This window comes from Coregonus lavaretus (genome assembly GCF_964263955.1).
Source record: "Coregonus lavaretus genome assembly, chromosome: 8".
NCBI lineage: Eukaryota > Metazoa > Chordata > Actinopteri > Salmoniformes > Salmonidae > Coregonus > Coregonus lavaretus.
This window is the reverse complement of record NC_139995.1, coordinates 50,057,922-50,079,356: the sequence shown is the minus strand read 5'-3', so window position 1 is coordinate 50,079,356 and position 21,435 is coordinate 50,057,922. Positions and strand designations below refer to the sequence as shown.

Here is a 21,435-nt window from a genome sequence, read left to right as displayed (position 1 = left end):
ATAGAACAAGGAGCAGTTAGGGTTATTTATAAATATATTTGACAGTGTCCTTCGCCCCCCGCCACCGCTTTCCAGCATTTCTGTTAATGACTGTGAGGGCAGGAGTTCGGCAGGCGTTAGTGAAGGACACTGTGTGCTAGCTAACTAGGAGGACTGCGGTACACAGCAGGCGGGAGGCGGGTGTCCTGCAGATGCAGGAATGCCCACATGCATGAATGCCCGAATGGCTGGCCGCAATCACACACTATTGGGGAAATCACGTTTTTAACTGCACTGACAAAACGGCTGCATTGGACCTTTAAGTAATTTACCATGACGTCACCAGGGCCGCATTCAGTCGTTTTTAAGTTCTGGAACATTCAATTAAATGGAAACGGTGTTGTACTGAACGACCAGTTGAAAAACGGGGAGTGGTTGTGTTGGGGAATGATGTCAGCATGGCCACTTCTCTTTAAATACGTCACTCATTGCTTCAAACCACACCTCAAAGTCTGTTCAAGAACGTTTTGGGGAAACGTGTCGTTCAGAACCAATCGTTCCGCAACGTAGCAAACATTCAAGCGAACTGAACCCACCTCTAGATATATAACAGGAATAAGAACAACAAATTAACGTTTCGTATTTTTCAGGTGAGTAGTATATTCATCCTGCGATCTACCTGTGTTTGGTTGCGCTAAAGCATTGCGGTTACATGACGATTACGGGATAGGCATGGTGTGAATCACTGAGGTGAGTCAATTGTAGGCTTTATCCTGTTGAATCAATTTCTTGAATATTGGGTAAACATCTCTAAAGACAAGAAACTCATTTTCAAACACCGCCCTCCTGCCGCAAGGTAATATTCACTTACTATTTTACAAGTTTGAACAAGAGGATCGAACATGTTTCATATTGTCTGTCGACTGATTTTGAAACCAGCACGTTATTACCCGTTTCATTGCAAGACAACCTGTCTGAGATCGGTACTGACTCTTCTTCTCCGCCCCCTAAGCAACTCAACAAAGATAGAAGCACCAGAGCAGCGATTTAACAGAAGCATACGTAGACCAGAGTGAGAGGAAGAAGACACGATGGCAGAGAACAAGATGGGGCCAAACATTGGGGCTGGTGCTGGAGTTTTTGCCAAACTGGTCCAAAAGTCATTGAATCGAGCTCAGGAGAAGGTAAGCAACTAGTGAACCGTGGCATCTCTGTTACCATGAAATCAAGATTGCCACAATTCTTTAGGCTATTCTACACTACTTTCCTTATTATTTGGGCTACTTGAACTGGTGATGCTCATAAAAGTTATTGGCCTGTTTATGCATATTGATATTAAAATATTATGGTGACAGTAGGCCTACGTTGTCCGTTACAGTAATACCATTTCTTCAGACAGTCTCTCTCTCGACGCTGACTGTTGGCGTGTTATTTACCATCGACACGGACAGAGCCAAGCAATTGATGACTTGTGTAAGGGCTTTAGACAAGTTTGAGTGTTTAATCTTTTTGAACAATCATCATGCTGAATGTAGGCCTTGATGTTGAAATCTCAATTACCCAGCTTAATTCCTCAAGAGACAAAAATAAACCCAGTTCAAACAATATTCAATTGACCTTTTTTTTTTTAGCTAGCCTATATCAAGTTAGTTGTCTATTCCAATAGAAATCAGCCAAATTAACTCTAGCCTTTATGGAAGAATGTCCATGGGCTTTGTCTGTATTAGTCTGTTCATGACTTTTTGTTGATGTTTGTGAAAATGCCACTTCCTGCCTCTGCTGTACACTTCCTTTCCCTCACTGCTCTTACTCTGTGGCTTTTTTGTTCACTGCTTGGCCTGGGTGCTGCTCTGCTGCTTCACTATGTGTCTGTGTCAGATATTGTAGTGTATGTAAAATGAAATCGGTTCAGTTGTGCCCAAGTTCCATCCTATCATTTGGGGTCAATCACAGAGGTCATTTTTGGGAAAGGGGAATGCTAGAAATTATGTTGGCCTCTGTATGGGAAATAGTTTGGCCCTTATCCTATTACAGTTCGTTTTTAACTAGTTGATTAGAATTGTTATGGAATACAACGTAGGGCCTAGTATAATGTAAGTGTGATTGTCAGTACCTCACACAGGTCAACCTCAACAACAGTACCTATTATAGAGACTCAAGTCCTTTTTAATGTTGTCTGAAACCTGTGGAGAGGTCACCAGCTATATTTGTTTTCGTCTTGTCATAGGTCATGCAGAAACTGGGTAAGAACATGGAGACAAAAGATGAACAGTTTGAACAGTACTCCCAGAACCTTCTCAAACAACAGGTACCAATGAATAAAAGCCCTACTACAATGTAATGCTGTTTCTGTCTCCCATGGTGACCTGCAACACTGAGTACGGTTACATGCACACAATAATACGGTTATTGTGGATAGTCCGATTTAATAGAATAGTTTGTTTAAAACGTTTACATTCTTTGCAATAAGAACGCTTTCCCTAATAATCTTGATTACATGGACACATCTAAAATCAGGCTACCTGATGGGACTTAAATAAATGCAGAAAATCGGCAATCAAAATAAACGTTCTACCATGTTATTTTTGCAAAGCCTATTTGATTCTGAGTTCAGACATTGTTTGTATGTGAAAACTAATTCTAAGGTGCATACTTTTAGTTTTTCTGAACTTGCACATAAGAGGGAGGCTTGTGTTACTGGTGCTGGCAGATCTAATACCCAGCTGGAACGCCGATTTAAGCTGTTTACATTTCTTAATAATTTGAAAGATTGCTCAGAAAACCAGGTGTTTTAATCGGTGTATGCTGACTTCGATTTTGATCTTACGCCGATTTGAGATAATTAGAGCAACGTTTTTACATGGCTATTGCCATACTCGTCCTACTGCAATAATCAGGTGTAATGTCGAATTATTAGTTTGCATGTAAACATACTGACTGATGCATGCCGTTTTGTATGGATAAGCCCACTATGCAACATATATAGTCGGTCATGAGTCGTACTGATTGTTGCTAACTGTTGGTTGCTCAAGTCTCTTCATCCACTAAGGCACATAAGGACCATATTCACGCGACTGAAACCTTTTTGCATTGCTAACTTGAAGGATCTAAACTCCAGGCATTTGAAATGGTGGTCTTTCTTGCACTTTGTTTACATTCTTAGTTTTTCCATATAATTTGACTGGCTGATATGCTGTCAAATGGCCAACTGACTAGCTACTGGTCAGTCACTCGTTTGAAAAAGCACTTAAAAAAAAAAGCACTGTTTTGTCTGCTTATTGACTGTTTTGGTTTTACCGTGCTTGTGTTGAGGTCAACCATACAAATGTTCTCAGATTCAGTTTATGTCTTTCGAGGGAGCTATCTCTGATGTTAGGTTAACCGTTTAACTGCCCTCAGAGCTGTGTGCCATCTTAAATCTCTGTATTGTGGTGCATTTCACCAAATCAACATGTATAATTTGAGAAAGTCATTAGTCTGAAAATTTTATCTGAAATAATTTGAATAAATTCCATGACGACCTGTCCATTAACCTCAGACTTTTCTCAACTCTGACCAATTTTGTGCATGCCGATAACATGAACATGCATTACATGTCACAGGAAGGAGCTCCACCCTTACAGGCAGTTTTCACTCTATCACACTCGTATTACGAAACCGAGTAGGACGTACCCGTGATATTTTCACCAGACTGTCTTGTGTAAAACAATATCCTCCTTATACTGAAATGTTTTTAGTCATTGGTTTCTCTTGCTCCTTGAAGAACAACAATAGAACCATTTGACTTGTGAGAAAAGGTCATCCTTGTTTGAAAAGGGACATAGTGAAATAGAGATGACTCGTGTCACTTTTAATACTTGTACACCTTTTACTGTTATTGTTTGTGAAACGTTTCAAAAAGGTGACTACAACTTGAATTGTGAAGTTCCTGGTCTCTTACAATGTTTTTGGAGATTTATCTTCTGTAAAGGTGAAGTCCAACTGGAAAGGGTCTTTGATGGATGCTCTCACTGTAAGGAAAAATAACCCCCTCATAGAATCTTCTGTCTTTTCAACCAACAGAATGATGGCGGCAGGCTATTCAAAGAAGTCAAAGCGTACTTCAGTGCAGTGAAAGGTAGGATCTGTCTACTTTAGCTCACGCCATAGCAGAGGTTGCTCTCGGGCATGAGAGCACCTACGGCCCTAGATCTAATTAGTCTAATCAAATCAATTACATTACCGGTTGCTTAATTGAAGAAAAACAGGTTATAGACTCAATACTTATTTGTAGTGTTGCCCTGCACATTTAGGCAGTTCAAGCTGCCATATTCATATTCCGGTCAAAACCAAATATCAACTTATTTTTTGTACTTTTATATATGTCTTTTCATGGCCACAAGATCTGAAATTACTTTACTTTGGTCTTCTTTTGACTTTGTTTAATATGGTAGTAGGGCTATATCTTGTACAGTAGTGTTCAAGTTAACACACTGTCCGGTCTCTTTTTGTAAACTGACCTTACTTTCAAATCCTCTCTGGTAGCATCCTGTCAATTTATAAAAACAAAGAACTACCGGCCATTAAAAATGGCACACTCTGCAAATGAACATGTATTCATTTGAGCAGGAACAATAAATCAATGTTAGTATTTTTTGTGCTACCGTTTGCATACCACTTCAAGTGAAGCCTGTGTTGTTTTGACCTTTTAAGTGTAGGTGTAGCCGAATCTGCAGTGTGCCACAAAACCAAAACGACTTTATCTAAATGTGCTGTCCATGCTGGTTTCTGTCATGCGAGCTGTGTAAAGGCCAAAAAGCTTGGTGGTATTCATTAGTGAACACCATAGCAAAACATTTTTTACGACTGAAAACAAGCATTTCTTATTGTTAAAGTTCAGGTGGTTCTGTTTCAGTCAGTTTTCTTCCGTTTGGTGTCTAATGAATACAACTCTAGTTTCAAACTTTCAACCCACATCCCCAGACGCTGACCCCTGGTCTAGGTAACACGGTATCTGCTAGGCAAGCTACCCATCTACACAAATGTCTACTTTGTCACTTGGCTGTCCAAAACAATACCTATTAGCTTTATAGTGTCATCTAAACGCTTTAGTTTTGCTCTAGTTCACATGTTCCTTCTGTCCTTCTCCACAGTGATGCATGAGACCTCCAAGCGACTGTCCCAGACGTTAAGAGATGTCTACGAACCCGACTGGCAGGGAGGAGAGGACCTGTCTGTCATCATGGAGGTGGGCCACAGTGGATTTTTAGTTGTAGACTAGAGTAAGAACCCCTGACGAAGATCTATTGACCAAAACGTTGGTCTGAGAACCAGTAAATAAGAGCGGAGTATACAATAATACCGGTGTGTTGACCAGAGTTTCAGTTCATGTTTCAGGTGAGGCAGAGGCAGTTCTTTCGGTGTATATTTATAATAATTGTTAGTATACACTGAAGTATACACAGTTACTGGGTTCATCAGGAAGTGTATAGGGGATGTTGTTCCCACTGTGACGATTAAAACCTATCCAATCCAAAAACCGTGGATAGATGGCAGCATTCGTGCAAAAATTAAAGTATGAACCACCGCATTTAACCATGGCAAGGTAACTGGGAATATGGTTGAATACAGACAGTGTAGTTATTCCCTCCGTAAGGCAATCAAACAGGCAAAACATCAGTACAGAGACAAAGTGGAGTCGCAATTCAACGGTTCAGACACAAGGCGTATGTGGCAGGGACTCCAGACAATCACGGATTATAAAGGGAAAACCAGCCACGTCGTGGACACCGATGTCTTGCTCCCCGACAAGCTAAACACCTTCACCCACTTTGAGGGAAACACAGTGCTGCCGATGCAGGCTACCGTGAGCTCTCGTTCTCTGTGGCTGACATGAGTAAGACATTTTAAGTGTGTTAACCCTCGCAAGGCTACCAGTCCAGAAGGCATCCCTAGCCGCGTCCACAGAGCATGACTATCACCCCGTAGCACTCACTTCTGTCATCATGAAGTGCTTTGAGAGGCTAAGGATCATATTACCTCCACCTTACACAACACCCTAAACCCACTGCAATTTGCAAGCCGCCCCAATAGATCCACAGATTATGCAATCGCCATCACACTGCACATTGCCCTATCCCATCTGGACAAGAGGAATACCTATGTAAGAATGCTGTTCATTGACTACAGCTCAGCCTTCAACACCATAGTACCCTCCAAGCTCATCATTAAGCTCCGTGCCCTGGGTCCGCCTACAGGGAGGAGGTGAGGGACTTGGCGGAGTGGTGCCATGAAAATAACCTCAACGGCAACTAAATGAAGGCGATGATCGTGGGAGACAGCAGAGGGAGCATGCACCCATCCACATCGACGGGGCCGCAGTGGAGAAGGTGGAAAGCTTCAAGTTCCTCGTCGTACACATCACTGTGAAATGGTCCACCCACACAGACAGTGTGGTGAAGAAGGCGCAACAGTGCCTCTTCAACCTCAGGAGGCTGAAGAAATTAGTCTTGGCCCCGAAAACCACACTAATTTCTACAGATGCACAATTGAGAGCATTCTGTCGGGCTGTATCACCACCGCCTGGTATGGCAACTGCACCGAACGCAACCGCAGGGCTCTCCAGAGGGTGGAGCGGTCTGCCCAATGCATCTCCGGGGGCACACTGCCTGTCCTGCAGGACATCTACAGCACCTGGTGTCACAGGAAGGCCAAGAAAATCATCAAGGACCTCAGCCACCCGAGCGATGGCCTGTTCACCCCGCTACCATCCAGAAGGCGAGGTCAGTACAGGTGAATCAGAGCTGGAACAGAGAGACAGAAGCAGTTTTTCAATTTCAAGGCCATCAGACTGTTAAATAGTCACCACCAGCCGGTACCCAGCCCTGAACTTTAGTCACTGTCACTAGCCGGCTACCACCCAGTTACTCTACCATGCACCTTAGAGGCTGCTGCCCTGTGTATATAGTCATGGAACACTGGTCACTTTAATAATGTTTATATACTGCTTTACCTATTTCAGATGTGTATATACTGTATTCTAGTCAAGGCCATCCTATTCAACTATTGATGTACATATTCTTCAGATATACTATTTATTCTATCCACATACTGTCCATAATGTATATACATCACACACGTGTGTGTTATATATATATATATATATATATATATATATATATATATATATATACACACACACACACACAGTGGGGAGAACAACTATTTGATACACTGCCGATTTTGCAGGTTTTCCTACTTACAAAGCCTGTAGAGGTCTGTAATTTTTTATCATAGGTACACTTCAACTGTGAGAGACGGAATCTAAAACAAAAATCCAGAAAATCACATTGTATGATTTTTAAGTAATTAATTTGCATTTTATTGCATGACATAAGTATTTGATCACCTACCAACCAGTAAGAATTCCGGCTCTCACAGACCTGTTCGTTTTTCTTTAAGAAGCCCTCCTGTTCTCCACTCATTACCTGTATTAATTGCACCTGTTTGAACTCGTTACCTGTATAAAATACACCTGTCCACACACTCAATCAAACAGACTCCAACCTCTCCACAATGGCCAAGACCAGAGAGCTGTGTAAGGACATCAGGGATAAAATTGTAGACCTGCACAAGGCTGGGATGGGCTACAGGACAATAGGCAAGCAGCTTGGTGAGAAGGCAACAACTGTTGGCGCAATTATTAGAAAATGGAAGAAGTTCAAGATGACGGTCAATCACCCTCGGTCTGGGGCTCCATGCAAGATCTCACCTCGTGGGGCATCAATGATCATGAAGAAGGTGAGGGATCAGCCCAGAACTACACGGCAGGACCTGGTCAATGACCTGAAGAGAGCTGGGACCACAGTCTCAAAGAAAAGCATTAGTAACACACTACGCCGTCATGGATTAAAATCCTGCAGCGCACGCAAGGTCCCCCTGCTCAAGCCAGCGCATGTCCAGGCCCGTCTGAAGTTTGCCAATGACCATCTGGATGATCCAGAGGAGGAATGGGAGAAGGTCATGTGGTCTGATGAGACATAAATAGAGCTTTTTGGTCTAAACTCCACTCGCCGTGTTTGGAGGAAGAAGAAGGATGAGTACAACCCCAAGAACACCATCCCAACCGTGAAGCATGGAGGTGGAAACATCATTCTTTGGGGATGCTTTTCTGCAAAGGGGACAGGACGACTGCACCGTATTGAGGGGAGGATGGATGGGGCCATGTATCGCGAGATCTTGGCCAACAACCTCCTTCCCTCAGTAAGAGCATTGAAGATGGGTCGTGGCTGGGTCTTCCAGCATGACAATGACCCAAAACACACAGCCAGGGCAACTAAGGAGTGGCTCCGTAAGAAGCATCTCAAGGTCCTGGAGTGGCCTAGCCAGTCTCCAGACCTGAACCCAATAGAAAATCTTTGGAGGGAGCTGAAAGTCCGTATTGCCCAGCGACAGCCCCGAAACCTGAAGGATCTGGAGAAGGCCTGTATGGAGGAGTGGGCCAAAATCCCTGCTGCAGTGTGTGCAAACCTGGTCAAGACCTACAGGAAACGTATGATCTCTGTAATTGCAAACAAAGGTTTCTGTACCAAATATTAAGTTCTGCTTTTCTGATGTATCAAATACTTATGTCATGCAATAAAATGCAAATTAATTACTTAAAAATCATACAATGTGATTTTCTGGCTTTTTGTTTTAGATTCTGTCTCTCACAGTTGAAGTGTACCTATGATAAAAATTACAGACCTCTACATGCTTTGTAAGTAGGAAAACCTGCAAAATCGGCAGTGTATCAAATACTTGTTCTCCCCACTGTATATATATATATACAGTGGGGCAAAAAAGTATTTAGTCAGCCACCAATTGTGCAAGTTCTCCCACTTAAAAAGATGAGAGAGGCCTGTAATTTTCATCATAGGTACACGTCAACTATGAAAGACAAAATGAGAAAAAAAAATCCAGAAAATCACATTATAGGATTTTTAATGAATTTATTTGCAAATTATGGTGGAAAATAAGTATTTGGTCAATAACAAAAGTTTTGTCAATACTTTGTTATATACCCTTTGTTGGCAATGACACAGGTCAAACGTTTTCTGTAAGTCTTCACAAGGTTTTCACACACTGTTGCTGGTATTTTGGCCCATTCCTCCACGCAGATCTCCTCTAGAGCAGTGATGTTTTGGGGCTGTCGCTGGGCAACACGGACTTTCAACTCCTTCCAAAGATTTTCTATGGGGTTGAGATCTGGAGACTGGCTAGGCCACTCCAGGACCTTGAAATGCTTCTTACGAAGCCACTCCTTCGTTGCCCGGGCGGTGTGTTTGGGATCATTGTCATGCTGAAAGACCCAGCCACGTTTCATCTTCAATGCCCTTGCTGATGGAAGGAGGTTTTCACTCAAAATCTCACGATACATGGCCCCATTCATTCTTTCCTTTACACGGATCAGTCGTCCTGGTCCCTTTGCAGAAAAACAGCCCCAAAGCATGATGTTTCCACCCCCATGCTTCACAGTAGGTATGGTGTTCTCTCAGCATTCTTTGTCCTCCAAACACGACGAGTTGAGTTTTTACCAAAAAGTTATATTTTGGTTTCATCTGACCATATGACATTCTCCCAATCCTCTTCTGGATCATCCAAATGCACTCTAGCAAACTTCAGACGGGCCTGGATATGTACTGGCTTAAGCAGGGGGACACGTCTTGCACTGCAGGATTTGAGTCCCTGGCGGCGTAGTGTGTTACTGATGGTAGGCTTTGTTACTTTGTTCCCAGCTCTCTGCAGGTCATTCACTAGGTCCCCCCGTGTGGTTCTGGGATTTTTGCTCACCGTTCTTGTGATCAATTTGACCCCACGGGGTGAGATCTTGCGTGGAGCCCCAGATCGAGGGAGATTATCAGTGGTCTTGTATGTCTTCCATTTCCTAATAATTGCTCCCACAGTTGATTTCTTCAAACCAAGCTGCTTACCTATTGCAGATTCAGTCTTCCCAGCCTGGTGCAGGTCTACAATTTTGTTTCTGGTGTCCTTTGACAGCTCTTTGGTCTTGGCCATAGTGGAGTTTGGAGTGTGACTGTTTGAGGTTGTGGACAGGTGTCTTTTATACTGATAACAAGTTCAAACAAGTGCCATTAATACAGGTAACGAGTGGAGGACAGAGGAGCCTCTTAAAGAAGAAGTTACAGGTCTGTGAGAGCCAGAAATCTTGCTTGTTTGTAGGTGACCAAATACTTATTTTCCACCATAATTTGCAAATAAATTCATAAAAAATCCTACAAAGTGATTTTCTGGATTTTTTTTCCTCAATTTGTCTGTCATAGTTGATGTGTACCTATGATGAAAATTACAGGCCTCTCTCATCTTTTTAAGTGGGAGAACTTGCACAATTGGTGGCTGACTAAATACTTTTTTTCCCCACTGTACATGCATATAGTGAGGGGGGAAAAAAGTATTTGATCCCCTGCTCATTTTGTAATTTTGCCCACTGACAAAGAAATGATCAGTCTATAATTTTAATGGTAGGTTTATTTGAACAGTGAGAGACAGAATAACAACAACAAAATCCAGAAAAACGCTTGTCAAAAATGTTATAAATTGATTTGCATTTTAATGAGGGAAATAAGTATTTGACCCCATCTCAATCAGAAAGATTTCTGGTTCACCTGTCCACAGAAGCAATCAATCAATCAGATTCCAAACTCTCCACCATGGCCAAGACCAAAGAGCTCTCCAAGGATGTCGGGGACAAGATTGTAGACCTACACAAGGATGGAATGGGCTACAAGACCATCGCCAAGCAGCTTGGTGAGAAGGTGACAACAGTTGGTGCGATTATTCACAAATGGAAGAAACAAAAAAAGAACTCTCAATCTCCCTCGACCTGGGGCTCCATGCAAGATCTCACCTCGTGGAGTTGCAATGATCATGAGAAAGGTGAGAAATCAGCCCAGAACTACACTGGAGGATCTTGTCAATGATCTCAAGGCAGCTGGGACCATAGTTACCAAGAAAACAATTGGTAACACACTATGCCGTGAAGGACTGAAATCCTGCAGCGCCCGCAAGGTCCCCCTGCTCAAGAAAGCACATATACATGCCCGTCTGAAGTTTGCCAATGAACATCTGAATGATTCAGAGGAGAACTGGGTGAAAGTGTTGTGGTCAGATGAGACCAAAACGGAGCTCTTTGGCATCAACTCAACTCGCCGTGTTTGGAGGAGGAATGCTGCCTATCACCCCAAGAACACCATCCCCACCGTCAAACATGGAGGTGGAAACATTATGCTTTGGGGGTGTTTTTCTGCTAAGGGGACAGGACAACTTCACCGCATCAATGGGACGATGGACAGCGCCATGTACCGTCAAATCTTGGGTGAGAACCTCCTTCCCTCAGCCAGGGCATTGAAAATGGGTTGTGGATGGGTATTCCAGCATGACAATGACCCAAAACACACGGCCAAGGCAACAAAGGAGTGGCTCAAGAAAAAGCACATTAAGGTCCTGGAGTGGCCTAGCCAGTCTCCAGACCTTAATCCCATAGAAAATCTCTGGAGGGAGCTGAAGGTTCGAGTTGCCAAACATCAGCCTCAAAACCTTAATGACTTGGAGAAGATCTGCAAAGAGGATTGGGACAGAATCCCTCCTGAGATGTGTGCAAACCTGGTGGCAAACTACAAGACACGTCTGACCTCTGTGATTGCCAACAAGGGTTTTGCCACCAAGTACTAAGTCATGTTTTGCAGAGGGGTCAAATACTTATTTCCCTCATTAAAATTAAAATCAATTTATAACATTTTTGACATACGTTTTTCTGGATTTTTGTTGTTGTTATTCTGTCTCTCACTGTTCAAATAAACCTACCATTACAATTATAGACGGATAATTTCTTTGTCAGTGGGCAAACGTACAAATTCAGCAGGGGATCAAATACTTTTTTCCAGCAGGGGATCAAATACTTTTTTCCAGCAGGGGATCAAATACTTTTTTCCCTCACTATATATATATATATATGTGTGTGTGTGTGTGTGTGTGTGTGGGGAGAACAAGTATTTCATACACTGCCGATTTTGCAGGTTTTCCTACTTACAAAGCATGTAGAGGTCTTTAATTTTGATCATAGGTACACTTCAACTGTGAGAGACGGAATCTAAAACAAAAATCCAGAAAATCACATTGTATGATTTTTAAGTAATTAATTTGCATTTTATTGCATGACATAAGTATTTGATACATCAGAAAAGCAGAACTTAATATTTGGTACAGAAACCTTTGTTTGCAATTAGAGATCATACGTTTCCTGTAGGTCTTGACCAGGTTTGCACACACTGCAGCAGGGATTTTGGCCCACTCCTCCATACAGACCTTCTCCAGATCCTTCAGGTTTCGGGGCTGTCGCTGGGCAATACGGACTTTCAGCTCCCTCCAAAGATTTTCTATTGGGTTCAGGTCTGGAGACTGGCTAGGACACTCCAGGACCTTGAGATGCTTCTTACAGAGCCACTCCTTAGTTGCCCTGGCTGTGTGTTTCGGGTCGTTGTCATGCTGGAAGACCCAGCCACGACCCATCTTCAATGCTCTTACTGAGGGAAGGAGGTTGTTGGCCAAGATCTCGCGAAACATGGCCCCATCCATCCTCCCCTCAATACGGTGCAGTCGTCCTGTCCCCTTTGCAGAAAAGCATCCCCAAAGAATGATGTTTCCACCTCCATGCTTCACGGTTGGGATGGTGTTCTTGGGGTTGTACTCATCCTTCTTCTTCCTCCAAACACGGCGAGTGGAGTTTAGACCAAAAAGCTCTATTTTTGTCTCATCAGACCACATGACCTTCTCCCATTCCTCCTTTGGATCATCCAGATGGTCATTGGCAAACTTCAGACGGGCCTGGACATGCGCTGGCTTGAGCAGGGGGACCTTGCGTGCGCTGCAGGATTTTAATCCATGATGGCGTAGCGTGTTACAAATGGTTTTCTTTGAGACTGTGGTCCCAGCTCTCTTCAGGTCATTGACCAGGTCCTGCCGTGTAGTTCTGGGCTGATCCCTCACCTTCCTCATGATCATTGATGCCCCACAAGGTGAGATCTTGCATGGAGCCCCAGACTGAGGGTGATTGACCGTCATCTTGAACTTCTTCCATTTTCTAATAATTGCGCCAACAGTTGTTGCCTTCTCACCAAGCTGCTTGCCTATTGTCCTGTAGCCCATCCCAGCCTTGTGCTGGTCTACAATTTTATCCCTGATGTCCTTACACAGCTCTCTGGTCTTGGCCATTGTGGAGAGGTTGGAGTCTGTTTGATTGATTGTGTGGACAGGTGTCTTTTATACAGGTAACGAGTTCAAACAGGTGCAGTTAATACAGGTAATGAGTGGAGAACAGGAGGGCTTCTTAAAGAAAAACTAACAGGTCTGTGAGAGCCGGAATTCTTACTGGTTGGTAGGTGATCATACTTATGTCATGCAATAAAATGCAAATGAATTACTTAAAAATCATACAATGTGATTTTCTGGATTTTTGTTTTCGATTCCGTCTCTCACAGTTGAAGTGTACTTATGATAAAAATTACAGACCTCTACATGCTTTGTAAGTAGGAAAACCTGCAAAATGGGCAGTGTATCAAATACTTGTTCTCCCCACTGTGTGTGTGTGTGTGTGTGTGTGTATATATACAGTGGGGGAAAAAAAGTATTTAGTCAGCCACCAATTGTGCAAGTTCTCCCACTTAAAAAGATGAGGGAGGCCTGTAATTTTCATCATAGGTACACGTCAACTATGACAGACAAATTGAGAAAAAAAAATCCAGAAAATCACATTGTATGATTTTTAATGAATTTATTTGCAAATTATGGTGGAAAATAAGTATTTGGTCACCTACAAACAAGCAAGATTTCTGGCTCTCACAGACCTGTAACTTCTTATTTAAGAGGCTCCTCTGTCCTCCACTCGTTACCTGTATTAATGGCACCTGTTTGAACTTGTTATCAGTATAAAAGACACCTGTCCACAACCTCAAACAGTCACATTCCAAACTCCACTATGGCCAAGACCAAAGAGCTGTCAAAGGACACCAGAAACAGAATTGTAGACCTGCACCAGGCTGGGAAGACTGAATCTGCAATAGGTAAGCAGCTTGGTTTGAAGAAATCAACTGTGGGAGCAATTATTAGGAAATGGAAGACATACAAGACCACTGATAATCTCCCTCGATCTGGGGCTCCACGCAAGACCTCACCCCGTGGGGTCAAAATGATCACAAGAACGGTGAGCAAAAATCCCAGAACCACACGGGGGGACCTAGTGAATGACCGGCAGAGAGCTGGGACCAAAGTAACAAAGCCTACCATCAGTAACACACTACGCCGCCAGGGACTCAAATCCTGCAGTAGCAGACGTGTCCCCCTGCTTAAGCCAGTACATGTCCAGGCCCGTCTGAAGTTTGCTAGAGTGCATTTGGATGATCCAGAAGAGGATTGGGAGAATGTCATATGGTCAGATGAAACCAAAATATAACTTTTTGGTAAAAACTCAACTCGTCGTGTTTGGAGGACAAAGAATGCTGAGTTCCATCCAAAGAACACCATACCTACTGTGGAGCATGGGGGTGGAAACATCATGCTTTGGGGCTGTTTTTCTGCAAAGGGACCAGGACGACTGATCCGTGTAAAGGAAAGAATGAATGGGGCCATGTTTTGTGAGATTTTGAGTGAAAACCTCCTTCCATCAGCAAGGGCATTGATGATGAAACGTGGCTGGGTCTTTCAGCATGACAATGATCCCAAATACACCGCCTGGGCAACGAAGGAGTGGCTTCGTAAGAAGCATTTCAAGGTCCTGGAGTGGCCTAGCCAGTCTCCAGATCTCAACCCCATAGAAAATCTTTGGAGGGAGTTGAAAGTCCGTGTTGCCCAGCGACAGCCCCAAAACATCACTGCTCTAGAGGAGATCTGCATGAAAGAATGGGCCAAAATACCAGCAACAGTGTGTGAAAACCTTGTGAAGAGTTACAGAAAACGTTTGACCTTTGTCATTGCCAACAAGGGGTATATAACAAAGTATTGAGAAACTTTTGTTATTGACCAAATACTTATTTTCCACCATAATTTGCAAATAAATTCATAAAAAATTCTACAATGTGATTTTCTGGATTTTTTTTTCTCATTTTGTCTGTCATAGTTGACGTGTACCTATGATGAAAATTACAGGCCTCTCTCATCTTTTTAAGTGGGAAAACTTGCACAATTGGTGGCTGACTAAATACTTTTTTTCCCCACTGTATGTATGTATATATATATATATAACACACACTCCGGACTCTGACATTGCTCGTCCTAATATTTGTTTTTACTTTTTAGATTTGTATATATTGTTAGATATTACTGCACTGTTGGAGCTAGAAACACAAGCATTTTGCTACACTGGCAATATGTGCTAAATATGTGTATTTGACCAATACAATTAGATTTGATTTTGGCAATGTATTTCTGTTGTATAGTAGAAAGCAGGCTGAAGGTTTATTTATTTATTTATTATTTTTTTACTACAGAGTGAGGACTTGCTGTGGAATGATTATGAAGAGAAACTAACAGACCAGATAGTCCACACCATGGAGAATTACACTGGACAGTTTCATGAAGTCAAGGTAGCTTCTGATATACTCTTATCAATTGTTTGTGGTGCAATAGAACTAGTTCACGTCAAAACTCTTCTCTCCCTATGTGTTTACATTGCTGATTAGTCCTACAAACAATCATGAGAGACTAGTGCCATGTGGCTCATGGGAATTGTGTTCAGAAATATCGCTTCTCTCCCTTCCTCTTAGGAACGAGTGGCCAAACGCGGTCGGAAGCTAGTAGACTACGATTCCTCACGCCACCACTTGGAGGCGTTGCAGAATGCCAAGAAGAAAGATGATGCCAAAATCACCAAGGTGTGTTGAAAATGAAATGTAAATTCTTTTTTTAATTTGTATGTATTTGGATAAAGGCACTGAAAGCATTTGGACTCCATTTCTCTCTGATCAGGCGGAGGAAGAGTTCAACAAAGCCCAGAGTGTGTTTGAGGAAATCAACAAAGAGATGAGGGAGGAGCTTCCTGTTCTCTATCAAAGGTGATGTCAATGGACCACAGCACATCGGGGTCGTGTTCATTAGGCACCAAACGGGGAAATATTTACTGAAACAGGGAGGGACTACTGGACTTGTCCAATAAGAAACATTCATTTTAAAGTGGCTCTAGTATAACAGAACATTTTCCCTCTTGTCTAAAGCCGGATTGGATGCTACGTGACCGTCTTTCAAAACATTTCCAACCTGAGGGATGTCTTCTATAAGGAAATGAGTGTGGTAAGCCTGTTTTTCCTACATTCTGATATGGATGTTATTCTCCCAAAAGGAATAAAACATCACAATAAATGTAACATCTTTATCACAGATATAAATAATTTACTGTATGCTATGTAGTATCGTATCTCACTTTCCAGATAAAGAAATGTACTGCAAGTCAACTAATATTGACTAATAGAATAACCACTATTCATTGCAGCTGAACCATGAGCTTTACAACGTGATGAAGAAGCTGGAGACTCAGCATTCAGGAAAAGCTTTTATCATCAAGGGACTTAACAGGTCGGTGTTTTAGATGACCATAAGAATGCACCACTTTTGTTTAATAATAATAATAATAATATGCCATTTAGCAGACGCTTTTATCCAAAGCGACTTACAGTCATGCGTGCATACATTTTTTTTTGTGTATGGGTGGTCCCGGGGATCGAACCCACTACCTTGGCGTTACAAGCGCCGTGCTCTACCAGCTGAGCTACAGAGGACCACTCATAGTTTAACCTCTCATAGTCTGTTTAACCTCTCACTCTGTTTAACCTCTCATAGTCCTTATTATGTGATAGCTGGTGGTAATATAGTCATGTGAAAAGTTTTTGATCATTTATTTTATTCATTTAATTTCCAATGGAGAAAAAATTCATATACTCTAATTTGAATAGTTATTTTCTTCTCATCAAGTGTGGAATTTGGGATCTGAGAATGTCCAACCTGCTAACCAGACAGATCAGCTCACCCTCTATGTCCTCTCTTAGCACCAAGTCCAAGAAGAGAAAATCCCTGGTCATCTCAGCGCCTATCCCCTGTAACACAGCCTTCCCCTCGGAACACACAGCTCTCCACGCATCCGCAGCCCCGGAGAACGGCAAAGAGACCTGTACCCAGAGCATCCCTGAGGAGCCCTCTGCCAACTCGGGAGAGGCAGATGAGGGCACTGGCACGGCGGACCCTTGCGTCGTCACCTCTGAAACGTATGACTTCTCGGACGAGATGAGCTCCAACGGCACCGCTACGCCCAACAGACGGTCGGTGTGCGACAGCGACAACGGGGTCGGGAGTGAAGTCGCATCAGAGGGTCTGAGTGACCTCCAAGAGGGCGGTGCTTCGGAAGGGCAGGGCCCTAGCCAATTGGAGGACTCCTCTGCCGTAGAAGAGCAGGTTCAAAGGTCAGAGGTGACCTCTGGAGGTGAGGTCATGACCAGTCAGAAGGCTGTGGCTGAGTCCACAGAGAGCGATGTCCCACATGACACTGACCAGGCTGATCCTCCAGAGCATGGCAAAGCCAGGGCTCCACACCTCTCATTCCCCCCCTCTGAGAGGCACTCCTTCCCCCCTGCAGAGGCCAGCCAAGTGGAGGTGGTGGAAGAGAAGGGAGAAGGAGCTTCCCAGGCCCTGCAGGCAGGTGACACAAAGAGCAATGGAAATGACTCGGACTCCCAGAATCCACCTGGTTTCATTTTCAAGGTGATTCTATTTGCTAGTTGTGGTATTCTCTTTATAATATATTATAGTGTGGTGTGTGTGTGTATATAGTGTCCATTGTCCTAACAGTGTTTGAAATGTAGATGTTAATCAATTAATTATGAAGGCCATGTTATTAATTAAAGTGATAAGACCTCAGTGTTTCACATGCCTGAAGTGGTGTGTAAATATATACATACAGTGGGGAAAACAAGTATTTGATACACTGCCGATTTTGCAGGTTTTCCTACTTACAAAGCATGTAGAGGTCTGTAATTTTTATCATAGGTACACTTCAACTGTGAGAGACGGAATCTAAAACTAAAATCCAGAAAATCACATTGTATGATTTTTAAGTAATTAATTTGCATTTTATTGCATGACATAAGTATTTGAAACATCAGAAAAGCAGAACTTAATATTTGGTACAGAAACCTTTGTTTGCAATTACAGAGATCATACGTTTCCTGTAGGTCTTGACCAGGTTTGCACACACTGCAGCAGGGATTTTGGCCCACTCCTCCATACAGACCTTCTCCAGATCCTTCAGGTTTCGGGGCTGTCGCTGGGCAATATGGACTTTCAGCTCCCTCCAAAGATTTTCTATTGGGTTCAGGTCTGGAGACTGTCTGGGCCACTCCAGGACCTTGAGATGCTTCTTACGGAGCCACTCCTTAGTTGCCCTGCCTGTGTGTTTCGGGTCGTTGTCATGCTGGAAGACCCAGCCACGACCCATCTTCAATGCTCTTACTGAGGGAAGGAGGTTGTTGGCCAAGATCTCGCGATACATGGCCCCATCCATCCTCCCCTCAATACAGTGCAGTCGTCCTGTCCCCTTTGCAGAAAAGCATCCCCAAAGAATGTTTCCACCTCCATGCTTCACGGTTGGGATGGTGTTCTTGGGGTTGTACTCATCCTTCTTCTTCCTCCAAACACGGCGAGTGGAGTTTAGACCAAAAAGCTCTATTTTTGTCTCATCAGACCACATGACCTTCTCCCATTCCTCCTCTGGATCATCCAGATGGTCATTGGCAAACTTCAGACGGGCCTGGACATGCGCTGGCTTGAGCAGGGGGACCTTGCGTGCACAGCAGGATTTTAATCCATGACGGTGTAGTGTGTTACCAATGGTTTTCTTTGAGACTGTGGTCCCAGTTCTCTTCAGGTCATTGACCAGGTCCTGCCGTGTAGTTCTGGGCTGACCCCTCACCTTCCTCGTGATCATTGATGCCCCACGAGGTGAGATCTTGCATGGAGCCCCAGACCGAGGATGATTGACCGTCATCTTGAACTTCTTCCATTTTCTAATAATTGCGCCAACAGTTGTTGCCTTCTCACCAAGCTGCTTGCCTATTGTCCTGTAGCCCATCCCAGCCTTGTGCAGGTCTACAATTTTATCGCTGATGTCCTTAGACAGCTCTTTGGTCTTGGCCATTGTGGAGAGGTTGGAGTCTGTTTGATTGAGTGTGTGGACAGGTGTCTTTTATACAGGCAACGAGTTCAAACAGGTGCAGTTAAGAGGTAATGAGTGGAGAACAGGAGGGCTTCTTAAAGAAAAACTAACAGGTCTGTGAGAGCCAGAATTCTTACTGGTTGGTAGGTGATCAAATACTTATGTCATGCAATAAAATGCAAATTAATTACTTAAAAATCATACAATGTGTTTTTCTGGATTTTTGTTTTCGATTCCGTCTCTCACAGTTGAAGTGTACCTATGATAAAAATTACAGACCTCTACATGCTTTGTAAGTAGGAAAACCTGCAAAATGGGCAGTGTATCAAATACTTGTTCTCCCCACTGTGTGTGTGTGTATATATATTTATATTTAATTAATTAATGGCCAGCTCAATGCATTAGGTATCTATTGCCAGCACATACTGTAATGGCCCAGTCCTAACTTGAGATTCCATTGACATCAGTACATGATTTACAATGCAAACAATTAATGCTTGAGCCTTACACGAGAGAAATAAACAGCACTTTAATTTGAAATTACTATTTTGATTAAACATTTCTGCTGAGTATTTTTCAAACAGAGTTGTTTATGTGGTGGTGTGATTGATATCAGGGCGTGGCGCTGGAGGGTCACATTTCAGAAGACGGCACGCTGCAGTATGACGTGGAAGACGTGATTCTCATCCTCGCCGACACAGAGGAGAAGGTGTGTGTGTGTATATATTTGTATTCATGTCAGCCTATGTCTCCTTGGAGTAGTTTAACTTCCAAATAGGACCACTAAGTAAGTAATACTAAAGGTCATAGTCTTAAACTGAGCACTGAATTCCAACGGTGCATCAGACTGTGACACCGAATTTGAAAACAGTTTGCCCACATGCATGTCACTTTAGAGTTATTAGGATTTTCAGCACGTTATTTAGCAATTTGAGCCAATATACGGTATTGCTTTGATTTTGTTGACACGTTCATGGTTCCCTTTTTACCAAGATGGCAGAACTGATCCTTTATTGACAAAGCGTCTCACAGTAGGAGTGCTGATCTAGGATCAGTCTTTTAGATCATAATGAATGAAAAGGGGGACCTGATCCAGCACTCCTACTTTGAGACGCTTTATGAACATTGGGCCTTATCTCTCCTATAATGTGAGTAACATGGTGTGTTTTTTGTTAACCCCCCCCCCCCCCCCCCCCCAACAGCAGGAAGGCATGGCCAAGGTGGTGAGGGAGAAGACCTGTATCCAGCAGGGAGATCTATCAGAATGAGCCAATTGCGTCATCTCATTACCTGTCTTCCCCTCGAGCTGTGGTGACTCATTGAGTGTTCATGTGCTATTAGGAACTCTGACATTTCCGACTTGCTAACTGGTTGTCGTTATACACGTGCCGCGTTCAACCAGTTAGCATCGGAAATGTCAGAGTTCCGATTAGCACAGCAGCACACAAAATGGCAATGGACAGAGATGGGGTGTGGAGGACTACGTAAGGGAAAAAACAGGAACACAAGCCCATGTGCCTATTAATCACACGCTTCCATGTCTCAACTTGTTGGAAGATACCGATGAGTGTCATACTTACCGAAATATATATATATATTTTTAAAGAATGTTAGTTTGTTTACACATGTTTTTGATCTACAGTATTTTGGCCTTGTTTGTGTTATCATTGTGTAAGTCTTGAAACTGTGAAACTTATAGAAACCTTTTTTATATATCAATGCCATTGAAAGATTCCTAGTTGAATAAAGTTATGTGAGAGGAATGGAGGTGTTGTTGAAATGGCAGAACGAAAAGCAACATGTTGGCATGCTTACCGTTTGGTCTAAAATAGGTTGCTTGGTTACTTAAGCAATAACGCCTGAGGTGTGGTATATGGCCAATATACCACGGCTAAGGGCTGTTCTTAAGCACGTCACAACGCGGAGTGCATGGCCACAGCCCTTAGCTGTGGTATATTGGCCATATATCACAAACCCCCGAGGTGCCTTATTGCTATTATAAATGTAATTAGAGCAGTAAAAATACATGTTTTGTCATACCCGTGGTATACTGTCTGATATACCACGGCTGTAATCCAATCAGCATTCAGGGCTCGAACCACCAAGTTTATAATATTCCATATGCCACTGAGTAGTCAAGCCCCTGTGTATCACATGTTAACACAAGGTGGCACTAGTGGTCTAATGCAAACTACAGAGACAACCCATTTTCACTTGAGGCGCTTTCC

General features: G+C 43.0%; 1 protein-coding gene across 2 annotated transcripts; it reads left to right on the top strand.

Annotated features, from left to right (window-relative positions):
• The first annotated feature begins 469 nt into the window (after window positions 1–469).
• Window positions 470–20,968, top strand: LOC311134143 (amphiphysin-like). Of its 2 annotated transcripts, none has more exons than XM_084167740.1 (13): window positions 470–629; window positions 992–1,163; window positions 2,207–2,287; window positions 4,042–4,096; window positions 5,112–5,206; window positions 15,498–15,593; window positions 15,774–15,881; window positions 15,976–16,061; window positions 16,221–16,296; window positions 16,496–16,578; window positions 17,049–17,757; window positions 19,824–19,916; window positions 20,410–20,968. In XM_084167740.1, the coding sequence occupies exons 2-13, from the start codon at window positions 1,071–1,073 to the stop codon at window positions 20,473–20,475; spliced, it is 1,641 nt and encodes a 546-aa protein (XP_084023866.1). In that variant the 5' UTR covers window positions 470–629; window positions 992–1,070; the 3' UTR covers window positions 20,476–20,968. The 2 variants fall into 2 exon arrangements, with proteins under 2 accessions (XP_084023866.1, XP_084023867.1); XM_084167741.1 differs by having other exon boundaries at window positions 494–835.
• Window positions 20,969–21,435: the final 467 nt, after the last annotated feature.

Excerpts from the sequence above, each read along its gene's own strand:
- LOC311134143 (XM_084167740.1), top strand. The coding sequence starts at position 1,071 with ATGGCAGAGAACAAGATGGGGCCAAACATTGGGGCTGGTGCTGGAGTT. Across the intron at positions 4,097-5,111 it reads GTACTTCAGTGCAGTGAAAG|TGATGCATGAGACCTCCAAG; the intron begins GTAGGATCTGTC and ends CCTTCTCCACAG. Across the intron at positions 19,917-20,409 it reads TCGCCGACACAGAGGAGAAG|CAGGAAGGCATGGCCAAGGT; the intron begins GTGTGTGTGTGT and ends CCCCCCCAACAG.